General features: G+C 35.2%; 1 protein-coding gene across 1 annotated transcript; it reads right to left on the bottom strand.

The window, feature by feature from the left end:
• Positions 1–265: 265 nt before the first annotated feature.
• NBN (nibrin) lies at positions 266–25,788 on the bottom strand. Its single transcript, XM_062570529.1, has 16 exons — positions 25,605–25,788; positions 24,261–24,394; positions 23,032–23,177; positions 21,503–21,662; positions 19,844–19,947; positions 13,641–13,758; positions 13,165–13,355; positions 11,982–12,082; positions 9,510–9,651; positions 8,787–9,053; positions 7,837–8,290; positions 4,741–4,812; positions 3,098–3,253; positions 1,993–2,106; positions 1,590–1,639; positions 266–332 (listed from the first exon to the last, which is right to left on the bottom strand). Exons 1-16 carry the CDS (start codon positions 25,633–25,635, stop codon positions 302–304), a joined length of 2,271 nt encoding a protein of 756 aa, XP_062426513.1. The 5' UTR covers positions 25,636–25,788; the 3' UTR covers positions 266–301.
• Between the last annotated feature and the right edge of the window lie 633 nt (positions 25,789–26,421).

Genomic DNA, 26,421 nt, shown 5'->3' with positions numbered 1-26,421 from the left:
ACTAAAAGTAAATACTAGAAAGAAACAGTCCAAAATGAAAACTTAAATACCTGCGGTAGCTTAATGATGTTTTCATTACTTTGAAGCATAAATGTTAAGGTCTTGAAAACATACCTAATCCTTAAGTATCAAACAATGAAAGAAACTGTTCATTTTTTTTCCTTTAATAAAAGCAAGACTTAAAAACAAGTCTTACAATAACATGTAGTTCAAATTGTCATGTATATGCATATATTATACATTGTAATCAGCAGCAGAAAGCAGATTTAGCTAGAAAAGTGCTATAAATTCCGGTCACAATTTATCTTCTCCTTTTCACATTAGGATCGTATCTGTAAGAAAAAGAAAATTTGTCATATGTAAGCAAAACCCGAGGATACTCAAAGTTAATAAAACTATTTATATAGCTTTATTTATGCAATCACAACAAAGTGTTCAATGAAGTGTTCGATTCTTTCCTAGATTGCACATCTTTGATTAACTACGGTAGCTGCTTGTTGACTGAAGGATACGGAAGCTAGAACTTGTGCCATCAACTTCCTAGTTACTTAAAAAAAAACATTTGATGCATGAACAAACTTCTCCAAGCTTGCAATGGCTCGATAAATGAGGAACTTGTAAGAGAGGGGAGGGTAAAAAGAAAAGGGAGGGTACAACAAGGGAATCATTCACAACGGTGTAGAACATTTGGCCATGACCCATGCAGAAAACCCTCCTGCTGCCTTCTACTCCTGTAAAATATTTCCTTGCTCTTCCTTCCTTACATAGCTTCCAATTGCGTTTTAGTTATTTTTATCTACTTCTGAATACTACATATTTCTCTTATTTAGTGCACCACATTTATATTTTGAATCTACACTGCTATACCTTCGCCTTCTTTCTGTGTATTTGCGGTTCATCCTCCCCAATCCTGTGTCACTTCTTTGAAAAATCTGTCGTACTTTGTATTCACACATGAATACCTTACACACACAACCGAATAAGAGTCACACAGGGGCTATACTGAGGGATTTAAGATTTTTTTTCTAATCTTTGTTTTAAATTCTGGAAATAGGAGTCATAATCTCAGTCAGAGACCTTAAACAGAAAAGAAAGCAGTTTTCATAAACTCTTCTTCAGTCGCTTTAGCTCCCTCAAGTGACTCAGCAGAGGGACAGAGAAGTGCCATGGCCAGCATGAAGGAAGTGTCAGGCCCCAAAACTTTTTGCTGGGAGTTCAGATTAGAAATTCAGGGGGCTGATTTAGCTGTAATATCAAACCACTTCATCAGGCTCTAGCAAACAGTGATGGCAGAAAAGCTGACTCTGTTCATAAGCTGGATGAGACTACAATCAAGCTTGTGCACATGAGAAAGGACATAGCAACATTTTGTTTGAGAACATTCTCTTCAGAAACTGTAGCAAGTCTGAATGAAATTGGAAATTTAAGGCATAAAAAACAGAAGATGAAAGTCAGTTTGAGTATATTCAAAACACGGGAATACAAGGAATTTCGAAAAGAATACTCAGAGAGTATTCTTTTACAAGACTAGAATTTGTTCAAAGATGTGATGTAAAACATACACTTCTAACTACAAACAAAACTCTTACCTAAAGAGATCATCAGCAAGTGATTCTTCTCTTGCCTGTTGATTCTGTTTCTGATGGAATAATATTCAATATTAGACATTAATGATGAGACTAGTGAATAATTCAAAAGAGCAATATAGTCCAGTACTAACACAATGATATAAATAATAACACAATTCCCCTAGAAATAACTGTTTTCCAACTACTCCATTTATTGCATATTCATGGGAGATAATATATTTCACTACTCAAATTTGGTCACTGTTATACAAACTAATCTTAGCTGGTAAGCTCTGAGTTTTCATCAGAAGTATGCTTTTTTTTTTTTTTTTTTAAGCATACTTCAGAAATGACCACAGGTTTGTGCAACCACTTGACAGGAGTCAAGTTTTCTTTTGTTCATCTTTGAGAAAGAATTCCTTACCTTCATTTCTTGCCTTAGCCAGTCTTCCAGCTCTGAATTCTTTTTAGCATGGTGAGCAATCAAATCTGATCCTCCAATAATGAATGGAAGTTGTCCTGCCCCTGGATAAGCTACCTGTATGACAATAAATGCTTATAATTGCAATGCAAGGCAAGCACATTGCAAATAAAAGATATGTTTTAATAAATTCAGAAAGTCTACTGAGATATCATTAAAGAAAGTCTTTATTTGAATAAAATTCATCAGATACGGTATTTAAAAAAAGACTACGATTAACTGCCTTCTACCAAAGAGAAAAAAACTGACAAGTTACATTTGCTAAATAAATACGTAGTACACTAAATGAAGTTCAAAACATCAGAAATTTGTATTTACTAATAGATTCTATTTTACCTCTGAATGGATGAGTAACTATTACCAAAATGCGGGAAAGAAATTATTAAGGTTTATTCAGAAGTTTAAAGTGTCATCGGAAAGTGACAGCATACTTCCAGAAAGCCTGAAGTTGTACTATCTAACTAACATTCTCTGAATTTTATTAAAATACATTTTTAGTAATCTTATACTGTTTTTTATATGAGCTTAAATGATATTTTTAATACTTATATATTTTTTGTAAGAAAAGGATTTTCTTAAAGTAGCTCCAAGAGCCAAGCAAGCAATAATCTTGCTTTCATGAAGTGCCAATTTTTAGTACTATTTAGAAATACAACATTAGATAAAATTAGATAAGTTAGACAGTCTTGCATTAGATAAAATGATTGATTCATCATATGCTCCATGTAGGTCCTCTGTAAAATAAAATGGTGAGCTTTTGGAGGCACAATCTCAAATTATGATTCTAGCCTAGATTATGGTATGCACCACTTAAAGACTTATTCCAAATAACAAACAAGTATCCAGATAATCTAACAGGAGGTAAGCTTTTGTCAGCCTCATAGTTTTCTAGTCAGTTAGCAAAATATTGGCTCATAATATAACATGATATTTAAATTGCTTTTTTCTAATTTTAAAACTTTTCATAATCAATTTCTACAAAACTAAGGTAGAATTGTAAAATATTTTAAACAGTGCCACCTGGTGACCATTTCAAATATGCACTAACCTTTTTGAACTTCTTGAAATTTTTCTGTCCCCCATAACTGGTATTTGCAAAGAGCTGACTGTTTTGTATTGGATGGCTGACAACCAGCGATCTGAACTCAGTCAACAGAAGTCTGCTAGGAAGATTACTGGAGTCATTTTGAAGTTTGCTGTCGTTCTTGCGTGAGAAGAAAAAAGTTTAAGTTCTAATAGTACAAACTTTAGAAGAGAAATGGCAGTGAGCACAGTTGAGGTAAAAATGAGGATTACAGAAGGGCATGGGGAAGCAGTCGCAATACTAGGAGTGCACAAGATGGGTGTACTTCTATGTCTCCTTTTATACTACTATTAATGCTGGGAGCTCAGTGAATTTATTTTTCTTGTATATACATCTGTTGAAAAATTAGGATTATTAAAAACTGTAGTAATAATCATAATGTCAAGGTTCCTCATTTAACTAGTTTTTACTTCAACATAGAACTCCATGTAAAAAAAGCCACATTTTTATTTGCAATTAAGCTATATTATCCAAGAGTTACTCCTCTCTTCCTTCCCTTCACCCTGCCTCCTACTTGGTCTAAATACATCAGGACTGCTTACTTAACTGGAAATTCCATTTGACTCCAAGGCTCCTTGACTCCTTGGAAGACAAGGCTGAACATCCTCAGCTCAAATCTAGACTAGAGATTTATAGTTTAGACTATACATAATACTTACATGATATATGTAACATTTAGTACCATCTGAACAACTTTTTTGCCTATTAAGCTGGATCTGATCAATGAAACAGTTTTATATGGCATGGGAATGCTTGTAAGTCAGCCAGTAAGTATGTCCATTTTGCTGTTTGAGGCTAGATCTATGTGGGGTGGTACAGAACAAGCACTGCAACACAACTGCAGTTAAACTATCCTCCAGCACAAAAGCAATACAGCCAGTTAACAGTAACGTGCAAACAGTCCCTTAGTCTGAGCTGACTGCACTTTAGTATACCTGCACAGCATCTCCCCTTCCTGGACTGTTCTCCTTACACACACGAACAGAGTTTATCTTGCCCCTTGTTGACTGGCTAGTCTCTTTTCCTTTCAAAACCTTTCCATTTCAGTTTTGTTTCACCTCACCTTTTCCTCTGCCCAACTGTCATTCCCAGCTATGCTTAGCTCCTTTCTTCCTTCATCCTCTCTTAGTCATCTCACCTACAACACACAGTTAGCCAGCTATTTACTGTTAATGAGTGTGTGTTATATGTGTTTTCCTAGTGGTCAATCTCTTCCATTCTAGTTCTGATCTCTTCAGAGCAGACAAGAAAATCCTATTCTTGTCTGGTCCTTAAGTAGTTACTTAGCAAAAATACCAGTACCAATATTAACCACAGTGAAGGGATAAGATTACATTAGGCTTCTGTAGTTTCAGTCATCTCAACTATCCATAATGAACATCATTATGTGGATGTGTAATGAACTACAATTCTCAACGTCTTAGACAGTTAAGATATTAAACTGTACTATTCAAATTTACAGAGGTTTATTTCAAGGAGTATGACCTTTAGATCCTCCTTTACCCTGGAATAAGGTCCCCAAACATTATGTTTTTAAAGCAAAATTTAGATGTGTTTTGCTAACACTTCTCAGAGCTGTTTAAAGTTGTAACTGATTGGTTCCTTACCAAGATTGGCAACTCTTGCTTGATTTCATTTTTCTTTGCTGAAGTTAGAACCGATCCAAGTTCATCTTCCTTCTATATGATAAAATATTGTTAAAAAAAATTCTGGAATTAAATACAATTGTGACTACATAATTATATAAAACTGTTTTCTACTCCTTCCAATGATTAAGTATTTTCAAATATTTAGACAGTAACAAAACCGACTGCACTATATTTTTAAAATTATATAGGTTTAGGTATACTTTAGCTTTTTTTCTCTCTACTAAAAAACACAGTTATTTGCTCATAGGTTTTTGCCTTACACAGGCAGCAAAAGCTTTGTCCATGTCTACAACTTTCAAAGTTCTGCCAGGTTCCAAAAAATGCTTTAAAAGCTTCCAAATATAAATAGTAGTATTTTTAATTTCATACGTTAAATGCACATATACCCCAAAGGACATTTCTTTACTAGGACAGGAAAGTATTCTGCAAGTGCCTTTCCTCCCATAGTTTAAAACCAAGTTTGTATTTCTTAAATTACTTTCAGTGACTGAAACGCTTTACGCACTGATCAGCTTTACGTACGCCATAGATTCTGAGTCATTTACCTACATTCCCTGTCATGCCAGATAAGCAAAGTACCTATACTTGAAGAAAAATGGTAGTATATTCCTATGGGGCTTTATCATGAAATCTCCTTGCTTATGCACTGAAAATATAATTCATCTGACAAAATAGGTCTTTATTAATTAAACTAGTTTAAATACTGTACAGGATCAACAATGCTATTAGAAGACTTTCTCAGGAAAAAAAAAGGCCCATCTTTAAGTATGTATAGCTAATCTGGAAAAAAAAGAGTTCAGTATAAGGATTTGTTTTCCTTTATAATCCTGACAAGAAGTTACACCAGGAAAACTTTCTTAGACCACAACAAAACTCATAAAACGATCCAGACAGCCATTTCAGACCTTCAGTACAGTCAGGCCTTTTAAACAATTCTTCCTCTCTGATACTATAAAGAGGAGGAATCAAAGAGATTCTCTACAATTATAAATAAAACTTTACCTGTCACCAACATTAAAAATTAACATTATTATAAAATTCTTTAGTATTTATTTCTAAAGACCGTTCTAAAGACCTACACCATAGTATTGAGCATCCATACAACCAATTGCCTTTATGCTCAGACATACAAAGTAACTGCAGCTCAGCAGGCTGCCTTTATGGCTCAACTGATGCAACTAACTGTTCAAAATTCACACGCAGCCAGAAGTAAACCCCAGTAAAGTATCAACATAAGAGCACTAAGCTGGCTGAGCAAAGACTGCACAGTTACTGATGCTCATCTGATCCAAGGTGAGCAAACTCCAGAGATTCAATCATTCATTCATACTTTTAGAAATTGCAGATGTTTACATTAATATGGCAACTTTAACAAAGTCCTTAGTGTATGATATGGCAAGTTATCTAGAGCAAAGCAAAGGAAAAAAGAAAACCTTTATTATTATAACATGTAAATATTGCTGCAGGTAAACACCGCCTACACTGTAAAAGAATATGACTGGACAGTAAGCTTTGTTTGTTTGTTTGAAATAAATAGAAATTAAACCTGCTCCTTTCCTATTCCTCCCTTTGCTCTTAATAGACTACTTTGCTAGAGCTCTCAACATTGTTGCCTTCTGCAAACCTATTTTGGTGAGGGCTTTTTTTTAAAAAAAAATAATGTGGCTACTTGTTAATTCAACATCCCTTGTTTCCTTGGTTTCTCCTAGAACCCTACCTTATTCTTAAGATCAAACAAACACGCAAGCAAAAAAAATACCAAGTTAAAAGCATCAAGAAAGCTTTCTGTGACTGGAAAAAAAATACAGTTCTTTTCCTTGTTAGTCAGTTTCTCTAATTTGCTTTAATCTCATTAAGTTTTGCTATGCAAATATTGATGAACGAATACGACATCAGAATACTTAAGCTATTTTAAGTTGGCACAAATCAAAAGCATAAAATTTTGGAACTTGTGTATTCAATGTTCAACATCTGGTTACAGCATGTTAGTATCAGCCAAATTTTGCTGCTAGCCTCTTGGCTTTTTCAAGTAATATGTTTACAAAACTTCAGAACTCTCTGAAACAGGTACCTCCTCAGTTAGCCAAGTCAGTCAGTTAATTTACTGTTGTGCATACAAGCGTAGTCTATCCAGAGCGTCAGCCCGAAGCCTAATATACAGAGACAGCACGTAAAAGAATGTTACAGAGTAAAAAAATAATTTAAATAACACTCTAAGAATAGTGTTTTACTAAGAAAGAATTTGTTAGTGAAATCTATTTCTAAAGGAGAAAACAAAAACTCGTAAGATATATGAATATTGGATCAAGACATATCAAGTAGCAGTTTAACTCCACTGCAGTAGTTTTGTTAAAATAAACTGCCATACTCAAATAAAAGCTACGATTATTTCAAAAACAGTAGTTCCTGACTAGTATAAGGGATTTCTAGATACTAAAATAAACAGAAATAGTCCAGGAAAAGAAAACCTTCTTCTTAAGTAAAACCATGTTTCATACTCAAATGATTTGCACCTATTTTGACCAGACAGGAAACACTCTATATTTTTATTTTGTTTGCTTAATATTAAAAACATATTCTTTCACAAAAGCTTACCAGACTTTTTGGATATGCAGTTTAGTGGTACTCATTTTTAAGGACATAAAAGACTCTTAAAATTCCTGCCTGTTAAATCATTAATGTGACACATCCAAAGATTCTCTGACTGGAAATAGGTAGGACACGCCTATAGTAACCATCAGAAGCCTCAAGCCTTTTTTGAGCAAAAAGATAGAAAAAAAATAATAAAAAGAGTACAAGCAGCTTTCAATTCACAAAGAAATCTTGTCCTGAAGAATGAAAAAAAACATACTTAGATGTGCAACACTGCAGTACTCACATGTAGTATCTATGTTACATTCATTTCTAGTTCAGAATGATCTGATTCAAGCAAAAAAAAAAGCTTTGTAAAGCAGCTTTGTGCATGAAGAAAGCTTTGTCTTTAAAAGAGCTATCTGCATTCTTCTAATGAAGTTATGACTTCCAGAGACAGGCATCTCTGAGTAAATAACCTACCAGTATTTTACTCTCCTCTCTTTGTTTTACTTCTTCAAATCTGCTTCCTTTGGCTTCCAAACATCTTTTTTTTTGTACATTGCCTTGGGATTTCTGGCCATGACATCCCATTTCATCTTCCCAGTCTAGGTCTCTGCTTCCAAACACAATTTCTAGTGCTTCTGTATCTTCAGAGGAATCATCCAACTCCTTTCTCTTCTTTGATGCATGCTTTTCATTATTTTCAATTTTATCACTTGTTGGTTTGCCACTTTTCCTCAAAAGCTTGATACCTGTTTCTTCTAACGCAAAATTTGGTTTTTGGTCCAGGGTGTTGTTTTCCTTTTGATACTGTTCTTTGCTGTTCCCCACTGAAGAAGCTGTGGGTTGAGTATGCTTGGAAAGAGGCGACAACCTTTCCTCCAATTTTGCTAGCTTAGGTACGGATGTTTCTTCTCCTTCTTCAGTTCTTTCCCTTAGCCAGAAAGGAATTACAAAAGAAAGAAATTAAAAAAAAAAATCTTTAATATAATCAACTGCATTAGCAAACTGCCTTCCTGGGGTTTTATTGACTGTATTGCAAAATTCAAACATAAATAACCTTGAGACAAAGCTCTCCATTTTAGGATGTTTACCAAAAAAATATCTTTTAAAAAGTAAATAAAATAGAATCATAAAATCATAGAATTGGTAAGGTTGGAAGGGACCTCTGGAGATCATCTAGTCTAACCCTCAAACGAGTGGCCCATACGGGGTTCGAACCCAAGATCTTGGCATTATCGGTTAGCGTGGCACCATGCTCTCACCAACTGAGTTAAACCTAACCCCCAAAAGTACAGCACCATCTTTTTTTTCTACAATAGTTAAGTCTATGTTTTGAATAAAACATACACCCTTGAACTAAAATTAGTTTCCAGAAATAGCACCAACACAATAATAAGAGAAGTAACAGCAAGAGCATCTTAACATACCTTTTCCCTCTAGCTACCGGGAAGTAATCTCTAATTGAGTTAGACTGCTGATGTGAAGCACTCTCTTTAGGTTTACCCACTTCTGAAAATTTACATGGTGATAGAGGATGACTTTTTTGGCTAAATCCAGATGCTCTGTTCATTCTAGATATCAATGTTCCTGTATTTACATTGCCACTTGTACTAGGCTTTTCCTTTACAGTGGTTGTATCGTGGAAAGCCATTTTCTGTTTTCTGTCCACCTGGGAAGTTTTCACTACCTCCATACTGTATTAGAGAGAAAAAAAAAAAGTGAACACACAAAAGTTACTACACTTACACAGCAGAGTATCATTTTCTTAAAGCTGTATTTGTACTTTGAACATACTTATAAACAATGTAAGTGTGCTAACAACATAAATTGTAAAATCTGCTATGATAAAATATTATAATAATCATTAAATAGCCTTAAAATTTTGAATACAGACTTGAGAGTCAGATTTGCAGTATCCACTTTTGTAATCAAAAGAGTCAAAAGATCTGTCTGATATTTTGTTATCTACTTGAAATCTACCCGTTCTACTTGAAAGCAGAAATTAGCTCATTGCAGACAAGTGACAGCAATTTAGTAACTGTCATTTCAGACACTGTACATCATTGTCCATGGCAATCAGATTTCCTCTACCACACAAGTTCACTTTATTTGCAAGCATTACCTTAGAAACTATTTCCATTCATGCTTACCATGTTAGCTCTTCTAGCTCTGTATCAGCTACATATACTGTGCTATCATCCATAGTAGCTGGCATTACGGTTTCAGCCACAATCAAACTCTGAGAAATGGCTGGCCCTAGAACAGCTGATGCAGGAGTAGTTTTAGTTGCAGCTGCAAGATCAATACAAGAAAAAAATTTAAAGGTTAATATCCACTCTGCTTTTCCTTGCATGTATTATCACATTAACATCCCTGGCAACCAACCAGGTGAAATTTTAGTAAAATGGTCTTCATGCAATTTATTCTTCTGTTTTAATCACGAAATCATCCAGATTCAGTCATTAAAAAAAGCAACCAACCATCCAAAAAGAAACAGTTCTAAATGACAGGATTCTGAGGTTTTAGTTAAAAATTGCACTAAAATAATGCATAACTTAAGTTATGGAATTCTACTGATTTAAAAATGAAAGATCAGTGGAATTTATAAATTAGTATGGACTAGAAAAGAAAAATACAGACTTTATGCAAAACAGAGCACAAAATCCAGTATAAATTTGCTTTTAGTGTTTCCTGATGATCTCTAATAATGCAGTAGTTATAACTGGAATTATTCCTAATAGTACAGAACCACTATTCCATATTTAAAGAAAAAAATCTGATTTAAAATGAGATGTCCTCTACAGCCAAGCTGTTCATAATCACCATAGTGAGGGATTGCCTTAAAGCATTGTTTGTGGCTCTCTGTTCAGTCAGTTGCATTACTGCTCTGTAGAACAGGAAGAAGAGCCTATACAACTTCTTTAATATTGCGTTTGCATTTCTCCTTGCTTTCATATAATTATGTCTTCTTTAAGTCAAAGGATACTAACCTTTACTATTTTCACATTTGTCTTGTCATGCTTCTAGATACATATTTTTAATTGCCACCCATCTCTCAGACACATACATTTTTCCTATATCTAGTTCCAAGGTTTTCTATGACGATTTCATTATTTTTGTAACTTATTATTTATACACTCTAAAATTAATTTGTATTTGCTAACACTGTACACTGAATAATCTAGAGACCCTCTTAGGCCTCCTTCTTGAGCTACTGTATCCTTGCTATTCATTGTGGTGAGACAAGATCAGAGGAAGAGGTCTTCTTTACAGTCTTTTTGATTTTTAACATAAATAACAACAGCCCCAAACACGGTAATGTGCTTCCTTTTAGAAAATAAACTGTAAGCATACTCAACTTAAAAGCCTGATGTACAACCCTTTTATGCAACTGAAACAATCAATTTAATTTTTATCCAATTGAATCATTTAACAGGAAACAAGAATCAGCATTTCTAACTTATTCCGATGTCTGTAGGGTCAATATTTTTAAGTTTACTTTGAGAATCAATTTCTTTTAAAATTGTTTTACAAATTAACTGGATGGGCAATGCCCCAGATCAAAGATATTAAAACTAAAATTCTAGTCAACCAATACATTTCTGGGGACTGTATGTACTTTCTTTGAAGTACATCTTTGAATAAATAATATTCTTATATGAAAAGTGAAAATTTTGCTTTCCATTTGTTATTCTTAAAGTTTCCAATTTTAAGTTCTTAATTTGGTTTAAGTTTTTTAAAGCCTTTTATGGACTTCCTACCTGATGCAACACTTGGTCAATAGTTATGTATATAATCTTAAATTATATTCTGTTCAACAGTTTTATAGAAACAAGACACATACTAACAATTTCGGAAGAAAAATGACAGGAGAAACTGAAACAAAAATTTTCTTGTGTACATTTTTAAATTCTTTTATATTAATTAGCAAGTATAAGTTACACTTCAAAACAAAACTTGAAATGTCTTTCCCTGAGCTATTACTTTAGCAAATGTGGAAATGCTGTTTCAGTGGTTTGAATTGTTATTTTAAGGTTATATTTGTTCTTGTAGTGGGGTGGCGGCAGGGGAGGAGTTCTCCTAATGCAAATAAGGCAAACCTTTACAAATTAATTCATTTTTCATTCTCTTGGTTTCTAACATTAATCTTTTACTTTCTTATGACCCCAGTTATTTCATACAAGCCAGAATAGCACAGAATTCATAAACTACTACATAAATATTGATCCTGTGGCCACTAAAAATGTGAGCTTCTAAAGATTCACAAAAGAAACAAACAAACACACAAAATAATCCTTTCCTTTACAGGTCATTGTACTTTATGTCTGCTTTTTAAGCTAATTTTAGATCTTCTTCTGTTTTGTTTTCACCTACAGGTCAAATAAGTTTTCAATGCAGCTTACTACCAGGTCAGTTACTTTTTCAGTTACATTTCAGACTTGCACACATTTTTCATGCAGTGACATTCTATTTTAGTGCTCTTGTTAAAACAGATTTTTTAAAAATCCAAGTTAAAATGAAAAGAAAAGAAAAAAGAGGATTGCACAGGGAGGATACAAGAGGATTGTAGAAATACTACCTATTCAATATTGTTAACTTTTTAGTACCCTTCTTCCAATTACCTTTGTCACCAGGCTGCTTTTGAGGGTTGCAGTATCTTTCTGTAGACATGAAGATAACTGCCAATCCAATTTCTGCCTCGGGAATAGCCCTTAGATCTTTGCTATTAACATACAAATAATATTAAGACAAATCACTAAAACAAATGCTTCTCAATACAGATTCAAAGATGAAGTAGTAAATGGGCAGAAAAACGATATGGTACAAAATGTTCCACTCCCTCTCCACGCAAAAACACAGAATCATAGAATCAGCCCACACTACAATTTTCCACTACACAGTATGACAGCATAGTTATCCACCAACATACCCATGTCCCACAAGTATGAACTTCCAGGTTTCTTGCTGCTATGGCTACTGCCTAATTCCAGTAATCTGGCAAATGCATCTTTCTCTGCTTGATCTCAGAACTGGGCATTCAGCCATCTGTGATGTTCCATTAATTCAAAAATACATGTGAATAGAAGAGTGACATGAAAGATTCAAGTACTTTTGACAAGACAGCTTTAAGTACAGACAGACCCCTTCTGCGCTATAGCTGTGAGAACAGTGTAAGCACAGTGGGTTTTTCCCTCTCACCCTATGTTTTACAGGAAATTCAGGGGAAGTAGATAGTATTTATCTACTAGGTTTACACAGTTGTGTTTTTTGTTTTCTTTCACTATTTATTATTATAGAGGGTAGTATTTTTATGATGTTATAAATATATAGTCTGTTCTCCTAAAAAACCCCACTGTTTTTATTAAATAGAGGGTGCTTTTCAAAAACATAATATGCATATATTTAAAGGGAAATGAATGACATGAGCACAAGGCAACATTTCACCTGTTTTCTGTGAAATAAATCTGTGTGTAAATCAACACAGATGATCTAGAACATACTCATTAGCTTCTTTTAAATAACAGAATTAAAAAAAAAATTTCAAAAATTGTTGTTTTCACAAAGCAGATTCATTGCATTAATTTTTGCACAATTGGATCCTCTTCAGAAAGACATCTTCATAGTCACACAGTCAAATCCTTTCTTTCTTGTCCCAAGAAATTATAGTTACTGCATTATTTAAGCACTTAAAGCTATGAATAACATGTCTTCTAAGTATCCTATATTTTAAGAATGAAAACATAATGACTAAATTACAAGAAAAATTCTGAAATTACCCCATAGTAAAAGAGAGCAATGTTTCACCTCTGCAGAACAGTCAGAATGGAATCAGTCCAGCTTCCCACAGACTCAGATCCTGGGATCTGTGAGTTTGTCAGCCCAACATCAACAACACAAACTTCAGGAGCAACCAGTAAAGAAGTATCTTCTCTGCCCTTTGTCATCAATTTTGCTTCTCCTCCTCCAAGTATAACTGCTGGACTCAGTTTCTTGTGCTAAAGAGAATGCAATTAAAAATAAACAAACAAAGAACCATATTAAAACGTAGTAAGCTTAGAAGTATGCTAAACTATCAGCATAGTACTTACCACCGATGCGTTAGCACAAGTGTGTCTACCTTCTCACATTATATTTTGTCTTACTTAAGCCTTTTTCTTGTAAAAAGATGAAAATACAGAAACCTTTATATCCTAACGAGCCCTGAATGAGTATGAATCCACAGAGAACAGAAACTGTGCTAAACTGCCCCTGCAATATTTCTAGAATGCAAAGCCAATTACCTGCTTGGCAGTTAGAAACAGGAAAGTTTTTCCACTGAATATCTTTTTTCTTTCATGATGCTCAGATAGATCCAGTTTTTCAGTGCCAATGGAAGGCTCATCAAATGGGGGATAAAAGCTGCAAGAACACAAAATTAGAATTATGAAATTCAGATCTACTCATCAATACTAACACTCCTTTCTAGTTCAGAGGAAAACTTTAAGGTAAAATAATGTATTTCTTTGTTTCCACTAAAATAGTTTATATAAATATTTTTCAGGAGATTGAGAAAAAGCCTCTCATTTCTCAATATCTAAGCTAAGACCAAGAGTTCTACTTCAGCAGCTAAAAAGCACAACACTTCTAGGCATATATTCATCCTATACCATGGTACATTATCAACTAACAATATTGATAAATGAAATTACAATCTCATTCTGCATTTACAATAACAGTAAACTCTCCTTCAGGTAGAGCCTGCCATCCCTCCTTTAGATCAAAAAAGAAAAAAAAAAGAACAAAAACAAACAATTGTGCATCACCAAACTAGATGACGGCCTGTTACTCTAGTAGAAAACAAATACTTTACACAATACACTTTTCTTTCTGGTATGGCAGAGAACTGAACAGATTCACTCTGCAGCTTTGTAACTGTTTTCTCCAATGCAAAGAAAATGACCAGGAGAGCAGGCAACTTAGGAAAAGATGAGGAAAGAGTGGAACTGTATCCTGAATCTTTTAATTCTGGCCATGTAATTTACACCAAATCAGAAATGAGTATCTCAGTTTCCTGTGATAACTTTGGACTAACTCTGGTTATTTGCAAAATGATATGGTGATCTCAGCTCCAGTTAATGACAGCATATTGACCTCATAAAAACCCTGTGGACTATGACAGACATTTTACTGCTAATTTCAGGATAGAATTTACAGGATCCTTGAGCCACATATTCACTCCTACAGCAGTTTGGACAGAACAAGGTAAAGGCACATCCTAAAAAGGGGTGAGAGCTGGGTAGGTTTTAACTGAGCTACACCTCTTCTGTACCTAAACAGCAGTTCATGCATGTAATCCAGATGAATGTAGATCTACGTATCTTTATTCTGACTGCTAATTTTTCTATCCTTCTCACACTAGTATACAGAAAGAAGAGATACTGAACACATAAACCAGATTTGGGAGTCAACAACCCAGAAAATTGTATATATACATGCACAAATGTTTTTAATTAATTTTTTAAATTCATCCAAAGATTATCAGTTTCTAAATATGCAACATAAACCCTGAAATGCTGAAATATTTAAGTTCCTGGGGGAAAAAAAAAGCATTTACTTTATAAGTAGTTCCACCACCCGTAAACACACCAATACACTCCTCCGCAACAGATTACTCATACTCAACGCTGACCGCAGGCATAGACACACAAATTTTATATTGCATTCAAACATGCAGTTCAATTATAATTGGCTAAAATGCACTAAAATATTACAGTTAGCTTTAAATAATCTTTGTTATTTTGTGTTCTTGTCAATCAATTTGTAAAGCTTTACATATTCAACTGAAATTGGTAACCAACATGAACTTCAGGTTTCAAAAAATGAGTATTTGGTAAATTTCAGCAACCTGCTCAAGTCTGTTTACAAAAATATTTTTCCATTAGATCATTTGATGCTAAAATAGATATTATAAAATCCATTAATTTTAAGGAATAAAGCAACTCAGATTTTAGTAAGCATTATCAGTGCACTCCAAAGTCAGTATTCCTGAAGTCAACATAACTATGTTATTGGAGTATATAATACTCCTTATAAACATTTTCTAGCCAGACTTTTCTTGAGTTTCAATCTTTCAGTAGAGTTTATAATTTCCAAACAGTATCTTTTCATCCCCCTCAGAGAGAAGAAAGTTAATTAAAGTAAGTTTGTTTGCCCAAGTCAAAATGTGAGTCTATTAACAGCCAGCATGTTCACTGAATGAATGAACTAATACCTCCCAAAACAAAAAAAAAAGTTTCATTTGCAATTATAAACAATCTTCCATTGATTGTTCCTCTTTGCAAGTAAACCAAGTAATTATATAGAAGAGTATAAACTTCTTTAGACAGAAAAGAAAAAAAAAAATTGGAAAGAGTTGTTTGTTTCCTAAAATACACAATGCAATAAGGAATATTTAGTCATTAGAAATCTCTATTACTGTCATTATTAAAGAACTTAAAAACTGCAACTGGGACATTTCCACCTAATCTACAAGTAATTTTTAACAAATAGAAGGCTTTTAAAAAGTCTTTTAATAGGAGAACATAGATAACTCTCCTATTGCCTTGGCACTGCAAAGTATTTGAAGATCATAAAAATCTCTCCTGTAATTGAAAAGTTTCTGCTAGTGAGAAAAAAATGACTGAAAATTTTTGTTATGTTGCTTCAAGAATATCTCATGTGCTACGGACAACTTATCTTACCATATTAGGTCCATTGTCTGAAGCATCAAAGGCCAGAAAGAAAATACAGTCTTTCTAGTTAAATCTTTAATTGCTTCCTTAAAAAAAAAAAAAAAAAAAAAGGAAGCTAAGACACTGCCCATAACATAGGTCTCTTTCGTCCTAAGATATGAATTTAGCTATGGATGAACCTTGGAAATAATACTATTTAGTCTGCCATCGCAATCAAGTAAGCCATATGAATGGATCTTCATGAGGACCATATACTTTTGTCTTTTTCATAGAAGCCAGCCTATGATTTTGGATTTTTTTTCATGATGTTTAGCAAAAACAAAAATTCAAGATTTTTTTTCCCCAGAAGCTATGCTGTAATGATTTCTATTATTGGTTCAGTTTGTATGCAGTCTTACATAGAGGTGGTCCTCTATCAGTAAACAAAAATGTTAAAGACGACCTAGAGAGCACCTCACAACAAGAACCGTTATTGACCAATGTGACTTGTTTCTTCCACTAATACCTAATCTCAACATTATTTCTAGCAGTATTATCATCACAATCACAATAGAGGTAAGAGTCAGTCAAATAAAAAACAGATAAATAGTATGCAGATTCAGCATTTTGTTTGTTTGATTACAAACTCTGCTTTGACTCTGTACTTCCATTACTAGGTCACAAGACTACAGATATTGAGCCCTGCCGAGGCAATTATTAACCGGTAATAAATACAGGCAACAGTCACTTTTAAAAAACAAAAGGATGAGTACAAATGGACAAATAGTAGCTTGCATTACATAAAAACTCATCTACTTCTCCCTAGAAATATATTTCAAACCTATCTTTCTGAATGTCAGCAGCAACCTCGAAATGATCATCTCGCCTTTGTTTTTTCCTTCTCCCCATAAAATTGTTCTTTATTCTCCTTTGAAACTCTCATCCAGTCCTGATTTAAGCTCAAAGGGAACATACTCCCATCCTGTGATTCTGAAACCCCCCTTCTGCTCTCTTCCCCAAAGCTTTGAATATAACAACATCACATGCAGAAAAGCCCCTCTACAGTCTAGAATCTTTCATTTAAAAAGATCTTGATTCATGATGAGTTTCTGTTAAGGGCTCGCTTACCTTCCCAACTTTTCAAAGTCTGGCACCAAATACACTGAATTGCTGCAGTAAAACTCATCAATCATTATATATAAGGCTGTACTTAACCAGTAGTGAACTTTAATGTTCCAGTGAGTACTGGAGGATACTTCACAATAAAAAGTTTCAAGAAGCCACATTCATTATATTAATTGTAGGTTTGCAACTCTGTGAAGTCCTAGTATAAGCCAGAAAGTTTTAATGTTTTTGAACTTTAGGATTATCTTTGCTTAACACTAAGATAATTTGGGTTCAGTTCCATAGTACTGATCAGGATTTAATTGATAGGATCACTCTGCATTACCACACCAATATGTCTTTCTCATTTCAGATCCACAATAGTATTGCCACAAGTTTTGTAGTGTCATGTGGATGGCACCTCTAGCTGCAGTGATCCCTATGAAACTTAAAAACATTTTTGGAAATCAAATGCAAACAGCTGCTAAGTAAATTTTCAATATCTTCCCACAAACTAAATCTTAAAAGATGATTAAAATATGATCCATTTGAAATACTGTAATTATTTTAAATATAGACCTGTTTATTACATCAGCTGTCTCATTTTGCTTGTTGCATAACTATTTCTTTGAAAGCTAAATACCAGATATACTGCTAGTGTCGATCCCATTTAGTGAGCTCAGTTCCACAGAGGGTCTTAATAGATAATAAAAATGTTAAAAAAAGAAAAAGGAAACATATCCATCAAATTCTACTTTAGGGAGCACTTAACAGCTGAAATGCACTGTCTGTTCTTAAGACTTAAATATTAAAGGAAAGGATATTGTGCACCCTGGCTTTAAGAGCCTAAACAATATTAACACACAGTAACAGCAACCTTACAGGTAGGTATATCTAAAACAAGCTAATGTCAGATCACACATCCAATGGCTGCCTTTCAATGGCTTGCAGTATCTCTATTAAAATGAATAAGTGATCTGCCATTGTAACTCGTGTCCAATATTCCAGACAAGATTCTAAGTAGTTTCTAGTTAGCTTTTTCATATGCTTTCAAAAACAATGCAGAAGTCTAAGTCTAAGGAAAAATTAGAGTTTACCAAGTTTCTCCTTGTTTTCTGAAGCAGAAAATAAAATGAGCTTTAAAGATGAGAAACTCTGAATGACCAACTTGATATATTACATAAACCTCTACAATTGTAAAACAACATCTAGAAACTAAAGAATATTTGCTACCAATCGCTCCAGATTGGCACTTGTATTGTTTTAACAAGGTATTGTTATATTCTGTGAAATACGTTTACCACTTAAAAATTACAGGTTATCATGAGTCCTCTACAGCACTGTTCCCACTACCATGTGTGCACTACTGAAGTTTGTTTAGCTGCTCTTTCTTCCCCTCTCAACTATTCTACCAATAGCTATTATCAGACTCATTAATTAATTAAATCTCCATGTCATGACATGCATACATATATATATAGATTTGTAAGTATACAAGTTTGTTTGTATGTGCCTATATACACACATATTATATATAAGTAAGAAAGCAACAAAGTTATTTCTATTCTTCCTCACCACTCATTTCACCCACCTCAGAGGTCTGGTATTCAGTAGCCACTAGGTTAAAACAAATAATTCAGAAATATCCTAATGGCTTTAATGCATTTCAAATAATTACACTTCACAATTATTCTCCCTTTTAACTAATATAAGAGTTCAGCATTTTTTTTCCCAAATGCCAAGTACTCTTTCCACTTCCACTCATTGTCTATATTTCTTATCATCTTCGAAAGCATGAAAGGAATAGAAATGATTAAAGAACAAGTACCTATGAGATTTTCTTTTTTAAAAGAACACATGATGAGAATTTCCTACCCACATAAATCATGTGTTCATACCAAAAAAAAAACAAAAAAAAAAAAAAAAAAGAAACAAAAAAGCAGACATTCTCCCTCTTTGCATAACAGGCTCAGGCGAAATTCTCTCATAGAATAACAGAATTGTTTTACATTTGTCTACATGGAGAAAGTGACCAGAAGGGCTATACTGCAACATTTATTTATTCTAAAGTAAGGATTACCTTTTCAGGTTAATTTAACCCTGAAAACAGTATTTTATATTTACATAATGAAGTCCAATGCATATTAGTCTTATTTCAACTCTTGCCAGAAAACAAAAAAATTTGCTGTTTCAGGGCTTTAATGGTCAGGCTAACTTTGTCTTGACCAAAGCTTACAACAAACTCAGAACTTAGAAACTAACAGTGAACTGCAAAAATATGTTTTCATATTGAAATAAGCTTTTTGTTTTATAAATATCTCTTTTATAAAAAGCTAATTTTCTTGGTTTAGTGTATTAACTCTCAAAAGTTTAAAAGTCATTTCAAACATTTACCACATAGATTGCTATAGCAACCTCTCAAAACAAATTCTTATGCAAAGCTAGTAACATCTCTAAACATATAATAAATATCAAGAGCTAATTTTAACTATTACACATACACGGACATATTTATAAACATAAACTCTAGAGATGAAAGCAAGAATATTAAAATATATTTCATATTAAGTATTCTTCTGCAACTAAAATTACTGCAATTCATACAGTTTGTTAAACTTGAGTAGATATAATTATTTGATAATTTTATTCCTATAAGCTTAATTCTGTGACACTGAAAATATGATACTTACTTTTCAGGAGCTGGCAATTGTTGTCTGGACTGAATAGCTTTGATTAGTTCAACAAAAAACTCTGGTTTTATAATTGGTCGACCACAAATCAATGCACATATAGTCTGAAAAGATGGAAAATATTTACTGCATTGAAAAACTCATCTAGAATATGCTGACATTAGCTTTGAAATGCTCAAACATGGAAAATGTTGCACAAATGAACACAACTTTGACCTTGTTGTCAAGAAACATGGTAACTTTGCTTTTAACATTCTGGTTTTTAATTATTTTGTTGACCAAAGTTATAAAAGTGAACAAGCCAATTGATTAAAATCAAGTCTTCAGAAGGAGAACTAAAGCTCCAAACCACAAAACAATGCCATATGTTCTTTGGCGGGGAGGGCACAGAAAATTCCTACGTAACAGTTTATGAAAAAGAATATTTAGAAATTAAACACTGGCTAAATAAGCATTAATATCCAATCTGTACACAATTATACTGAGTATAGCAAGTGAACTGGAAATTTGAAAGGCTAGAAATTCCTCCCAAAATAAAGTGTGCTTCCTTTAACCTCTATGTAGCATAAAATACAAAGAGAAAAGGAAGACATAGAGAAATGAGAAGACTAATAAGAAATTTGTCTTCTGTTCAAAAACGAAAAAAAAACAGCAGACATGACAACCCAGTGATCATCAAACCTTATAATCAGCAAATAATTAGAATAGTTATTAAAATCTAGACTAAAAATTAAGTAAATACTACCTGATTAGGTGATTTTCTTTTACAGACCTACTACAATGATGCTATTGTGAGCGATTCTATTAATTTGGGTGTGAAGTAAAGCTCAACAGCCAAATAAGCAGTTTGTTTTTGTTTTTTGTTTTTGTTTTTTTTAAACCATTCCAGGGCTTATTCTCCCCATTTGGCTGGCACTAATGTTCATACAACTAGATCAAGAAATATGTTCTCTTACATTGTAAGGTTACTTCTTCCTCTAGATGAGTTTTCTCATCCCAATTACTGTATGGATGCATGAAAGATATGGCTAGGACAGGAGAGGCAGCAGAAGCACAGTAGTAAAAGATTCGCCCCTTCTGTTAAACCCTCAGTTCTCATAGTCAGGGACTCTGGAACTGAACTGTGGAGGAGCTTAATAGAATATAAGGAAACACTGGCCAATTAAAAAAAAAAAAAAAAAAAAAAAAAAAAAAAAAGAGGAAACAGCAGATATTTTGATTAGTAAGACTGGCTTTTCTACAAATAATACAGGAACATTGCAGGGAAAACAAGTAAGATTTTGAGAATGTAAGTTGCTCTCATTTCTCTCAATAAGTCTGAAGAAGTAACAAACTTCTCTTTTTCACTTTTAATTCATTTAAGAAAGACATTTTGGCTTTGAAACATAGAGATGTTTATCCTTCTCCATCCTCTTCCTACTCTCTCCTTTATTTAAATAGCTTTATTCATTCTCTCTTCCCTCCAACCTCCCCTCAACATACATTTCTTTCTAAACTTGTAAAATAAAGAGTAGTCTTTACTGTTTTGTAAAGGAAAATTTTGTCCAACTCAAGTCAAATGAATCTTTGCCATAGTCTTGAGCAGGTCTAGAACTTAATTGTTCTCATTTGTAGGAAAACTGCAAAGCAACTTAATCAATATTTAAAAGCTCCACATACCTTAACAGTAACTTTTACTGACACCATGACAAGGTGGGTACACTCAGTGGTCCATTCATTTGTGACAAGGCCTCCAAGCTGCTGGATGGCTTGATTCAAAGCAGTTTTTTCAGAGATGTCTAAACATGAGGAGCAGACAACTAAAGATTCATATTCTACTCTGCAAAGAACAAGCATAAGAGAATTGTCTTTCAGTTTCAGAGAAGCATTATGATGAACAGAGCTGACTGTTAACTGTTTGTCCTACAACAACCTCATACATCCTACACGAATCAAGGACTGTGATTTAAAATTACCTGAAGAAAGGAGTTTTTATTCAGAAAAAGTAAACAGCATTTTGATTTGGTGCCTGAAATGTTTCTGAGGCTACCTGAATTATTTAGTCCCAAGATAAAGGACGGATATCTCATAGATTAGTGCTTCCAGAATGCTGCAAGGTTTGAGATGAAGGAAACATCGGAAGAAACTTACTTCTAACAATTTTCTTTTTTTAAGGATGTGCTTCTAAGGGCTAAAAGTAGGCTTTACAAAAGAGTTTGTAAAGTAAATGAATTAATATTTAAAATCAGAAGTTTCATAGAGTGTGAATTCAAGAAACTTTTGATGGTCCTTACATTTGACCATATGTCTATTTACATTTGCAGACCTTCCACACTGAATTACAGTATACCAGGCTCCATGATTCGGTTTGCCTTAGTCGACAAAATAGAAAGAGATTTAAATCATTTTTCATGTACAGAAGTCACAATGAATTTGATTTTGTGACATGAGATCCTGTACATTTCATGTATATTTATCTAAAACATCCGAAGTAATTACTGTAAGAAGTGGTGAAGAATGCTGTTTTACCATTAAATAATAGCAGCAGCAGTAACATAATAGTCAAATTTTAAGGAAAAAAAAAAAAACTTCTGTTCACTTCAATATCGATTTTAGTGGTACAAGATATTTACCTGTCACTTTACTTCAAGAAGTGTTGCTATATATTTGCAGAATCACACTGGCAAGCACATTAAATTTGAAAACTAATACTAAGTTGTGTTCAATAAAGAGGAAGCAGTCGTATGTCATAGTAACAGCATTCAATGGCTAGCACCACATAAAGCATTCTCAAACTATCTCAGTTCTTTTCTCATTACATTATCAACAGCTGACAAGAGCTCAGCAAAACTCCCTCCTTCCCCTAAACTTCCCTCCCTTCTTTGGGATCATTTGTTTTAAGATTATTCTTCTTCAACTAGAACTTTGTTCTTTGCTTAAGATAGCTGGAAGACAGTCAATGGTACATGGTGCAACATCTTTGAAAAATCCAGTATTTTACAATAAAACAATTGTAACGTCAAAAGTAGGTGCAGAACATAAATAATACTTTTTCTATCTCCTTTGCTTTCTAAAAACTCATAATTTGAATTTTTATTGTTTTATCTTCTTGTAAAGTTACATGAGGTGTTAAAATTGAAACTGTTTGAAAATACTGAAAGTTGTAATTTTCTAACTGGTATTTTAGTATCAGTGTAACTATTTCTTACCTAAACTTGCTCTCAAAGACACCAAAATTGACTCTGTCACCAGACTCCAAAGTCCTTGAAGTGCCATTCAGTTTTGATCCATTAACAAATGTACCATACTTGGAGGTATCTTTTATCGTTAATAGAGGGACTGAGAGAGACTGGCTCTGAAAATAGGCATAAACAAATCTCATTAGTTAATTTGACACAAGTTTCTTTATTATAGAATAAAGCAGTCAATACATACGAAACAGCCCACAAGATATTACCCTAAAAAAAGACTTTGGACAATGATGCTGATTTGTCCAAAGATTTCGGATAATAATGATCTTCAGCTTCAGAGCTTTACTGCTTCTTATATCCAGTATTTTTGGAGGTTGTGCAAGGCTAGCCCAGAGCCTTTGCTACCACAATTTAGCAAGGCTCTGAGATTTATTTTTGATGCTTTTACCTACAGTTCAGCCCTGGCATAGGTGCTCAAGTCACTTGGTACCTATAGTGCCCAACAGGGAATTTCCCTTATTTCCTCCTACAAGCCGCAGAGTATGGCGACACTAGCATGCCTTGAGAACAGGTTAGACACTGTCATGTTTCCCCAGCAGTTCACATGGCAGTCAGAACAGTCAGCTTACTCTTAAGAAATTTTGTTGTGTAGTTATCCACTGCTTGTATTATTAACAAGGACAAATATATTTTATGTATTTTCTTTTAAATTTTATGTACAGTTACAAAAATAAAACTCCCACTGACTGGCTTCAAAATGTCAACAGAAATTACAACATGTAAGTGACAGAAAGGTGCTGCTTGCTAAGTATCCTTGGGACATATGTATTTCCACAGTCTTCTAAGCAAATATGAAATTAACGATGCAAAGTGAAACATGACTTCAAGAGCCATGCCTGGAAGAAGACAACAGAAACATTTTCCAGAACTTAAAGCTTGTCTACACAGGGAAATTTAATTGTATAATTTTTCTGCTGTGATTATTTTAATACAAATTCCTAATGAATCTTCACTCTGGAATAGAAGGAATGCCCAAATGGGAACCTGAACCAGTGGAATTACGGCACTAAATTTCTCAACACAGACAAGCAAGTTACAGAAGAATTCAAGATTAAGAAAGGACAGGTGATCAGTGGTTCTCTTCCAGCCATAAAACGTCTGTGAAAGTGAAATGAAAGTGAAATTGGTCATGGTCAACTGAGTCATCTACACACAGAGTGTAATGCAGTAAAATGCTGGCTACTTACAAGGGCTGCTTCAGGATGACTTACTGTCAGAACTGCATGACTTCGACTGATTGATTGATCATCCTGAATTAAAATTGCACAGTTTTTGCGCCCGACAATGTATTCCGTACCAACTAAAAGTCGATATGGCTCTCCTGAAAATAAGCAAAACGACATAAAAAAAAAATCAATTCACAGTGCTCTGCTCAGAACATCCAGAAGCTCTTAGGAACCATTCAGAAGTCTGCAATATGCCTAAAACTTTATTTAACTTTTTAATACTTCTTGAAGACCAATTTTTACATGTAGGAAAGAAATGACATAACTACACTAGAACACAAGTTTAAGGGTGCCTAACTTGTTAAAGTGGTTCAGATGAAAGGTATCCTCTTAATAAATGTCTGAACATCGATCAAACTGATACTTAGCGAGTTCAGGCTCTCGTCTAACCTTTAGTTCATTTTGGCATTCTTCATCTAGGCCTCTCGATGACATAGCCGTGAATGGCTTCACCACATCCAGAAGGTGCGTGTTACCTGCTGGTCACAGAGCCAGGAACTTTTCTTGACAAAGATGGACGAATAATTAGACTGATTTCTAGTCATCAGTGCTGTGCAAACAGCTTTCCAAATATGAACACTGCAGGCTGGTCTTCCTGAATCCAAAACCAAGGCCAGTGTCTCAGCTGTTGCTCAAGGGTTTTCCTAGGCCCCAAGGATTGACTTGGTCCATTTCAATAGGATTAGGTCCTGCTGCCACCAGGAAGGAAGTCAAGCATCCTAGCTTCACTCACAGGAAATGAAGAGCAGACTGAGTGGTGATACGACTCCTCTTTATACACAAGGTGCTTAAGACAAGAAGACATTTCTATTTTTGTAAGACACCTACCATTGAAAGTTATGAGTATGCCAAAGCCCTTATGGATAAAGAAACCGGGGAAAAAAGGCAGATGCCTGAAGACATCCCAGATGTACAAAGCAGGTACCTCGACCCAGGGAAATGCAAAAGCCGTATTAAATATACCGCGGTATACAGTCTGCACCGCACATGGCTCAAAGGAAAACCGCAATGTGAGAAAACGAAGGCGCAGGCTTGGAAAAGTTTCCAGAATAAAAAATATAAATCATTTTGTCCCGATTTGCCCAGCCCGGACGATCCAGCGCCTCCCCGGGAGCGCGGGCGGAAAGCCAGGCCAGCGGCCACCAGGAGCCGCCGAGATGGCTGCGCGGCCCCGGCGGCGCCGGCAGCCGCCCGGGCGGACGAGGACGGGGCGGGGCGGGGCCCCGGGCGCGGGGCTCCGCGCACGCGCACGCTGCCGCGGGGGGGAGGGGCGGCGGCCCGCGGCGCCCCGCCGGCCTCCCTCACCTGGTCCTGCGGCGGGCACCAGCTTCCACATCCTGCGGGGCGGCGAGAGGGCGCTTCGGCGGGGACTGGCGCTTCGGCGGGGACTGGCGCTTCGGCGGGGACTGGCGCTGCGCCCCCGGCCAGCCAGCGGGAGGGGAAGGGAAGGGAAGGGAGGGGAGGGTCCCTGACTCGGCTGCGCTCGGGCCGCCGGGGCTGGGGGGGCGGAAACCGCGTCCCCGCGCGCATGCGCGGTCGGGGGGGGCGGGGCGGGGCGGGGCCCTCCCTCTGCGGCGCCGCCGCCGCGGCCTTGCCGCTGTGAGGGCGCCGCCGGCCGCGGCCCGGCGCCAGCGCTGCGGCCCCTCGCGGGGCCCGGGGACGGACACACAGAGCCGGAAGTACGGCAGAAATTCAGCTCTGAACAGCAATCTCGGCAACTTGATTACTATTCTTACTTATTTTGTGCTTGATTTCTCTGATCAACTTCATACTGACAAATTGTTATAAGAAACTGTATGAATCCTGTAAACCGTATAATAATATTAATGATTTTCAATTCCATCCATTTATCAAATTTTATTTTCTGCTGTTGTGTTTTCCTATTTGTTTACCTTCTATTTTTTTTGAGTTTCTTGCAGTATCTCTCAGCCTGACTGACGTAACTATGTCCTCTAATATTTGTTGGTTCTCCACTGGTTCTTTTTTTCAGATCATAAATAAACAATTCAGCAGAGTCCCAAACGTAGTTTGCTCAGAAACTGCCAGTGCAGAATGAGACGTTTCACATATTGATATGGCTTATAGGGTTAACTTGAATACAGCTGCTGGACTAGTACCGCAG

This window comes from Rhea pennata, chromosome 2, assembly GCF_028389875.1.
Source record: "Rhea pennata isolate bPtePen1 chromosome 2, bPtePen1.pri, whole genome shotgun sequence".
Taxonomy (NCBI): Eukaryota; Metazoa; Chordata; class Aves; order Rheiformes; family Rheidae; genus Rhea; species Rhea pennata.
The sequence above is the reverse complement of the archived record's forward strand: the minus strand, read 5'-3'. Positions and strand labels throughout refer to the sequence as shown.

Bases quoted from the DNA above. Each gene is read 5' to 3' on its own strand.
- NBN (XM_062570529.1), bottom strand. From the start codon at position 25,635: ATGTGGAAGCTGGTGCCCGCCGCAGGACCAG. The intron at 8,291-8,786 runs GTATGTTAAGAT...TTTCTGGCTAAG, and splicing joins CCGGTAGCTAGAGGGAAAAG to GGAAAGAACTGAAGAAGGAG. The intron at 2,107-3,097 runs GTTAGTGCATAT...ATTGTCATACAG, and splicing joins ATTTCAAGAAGTTCAAAAAG to GTAGCTTATCCAGGGGCAGG.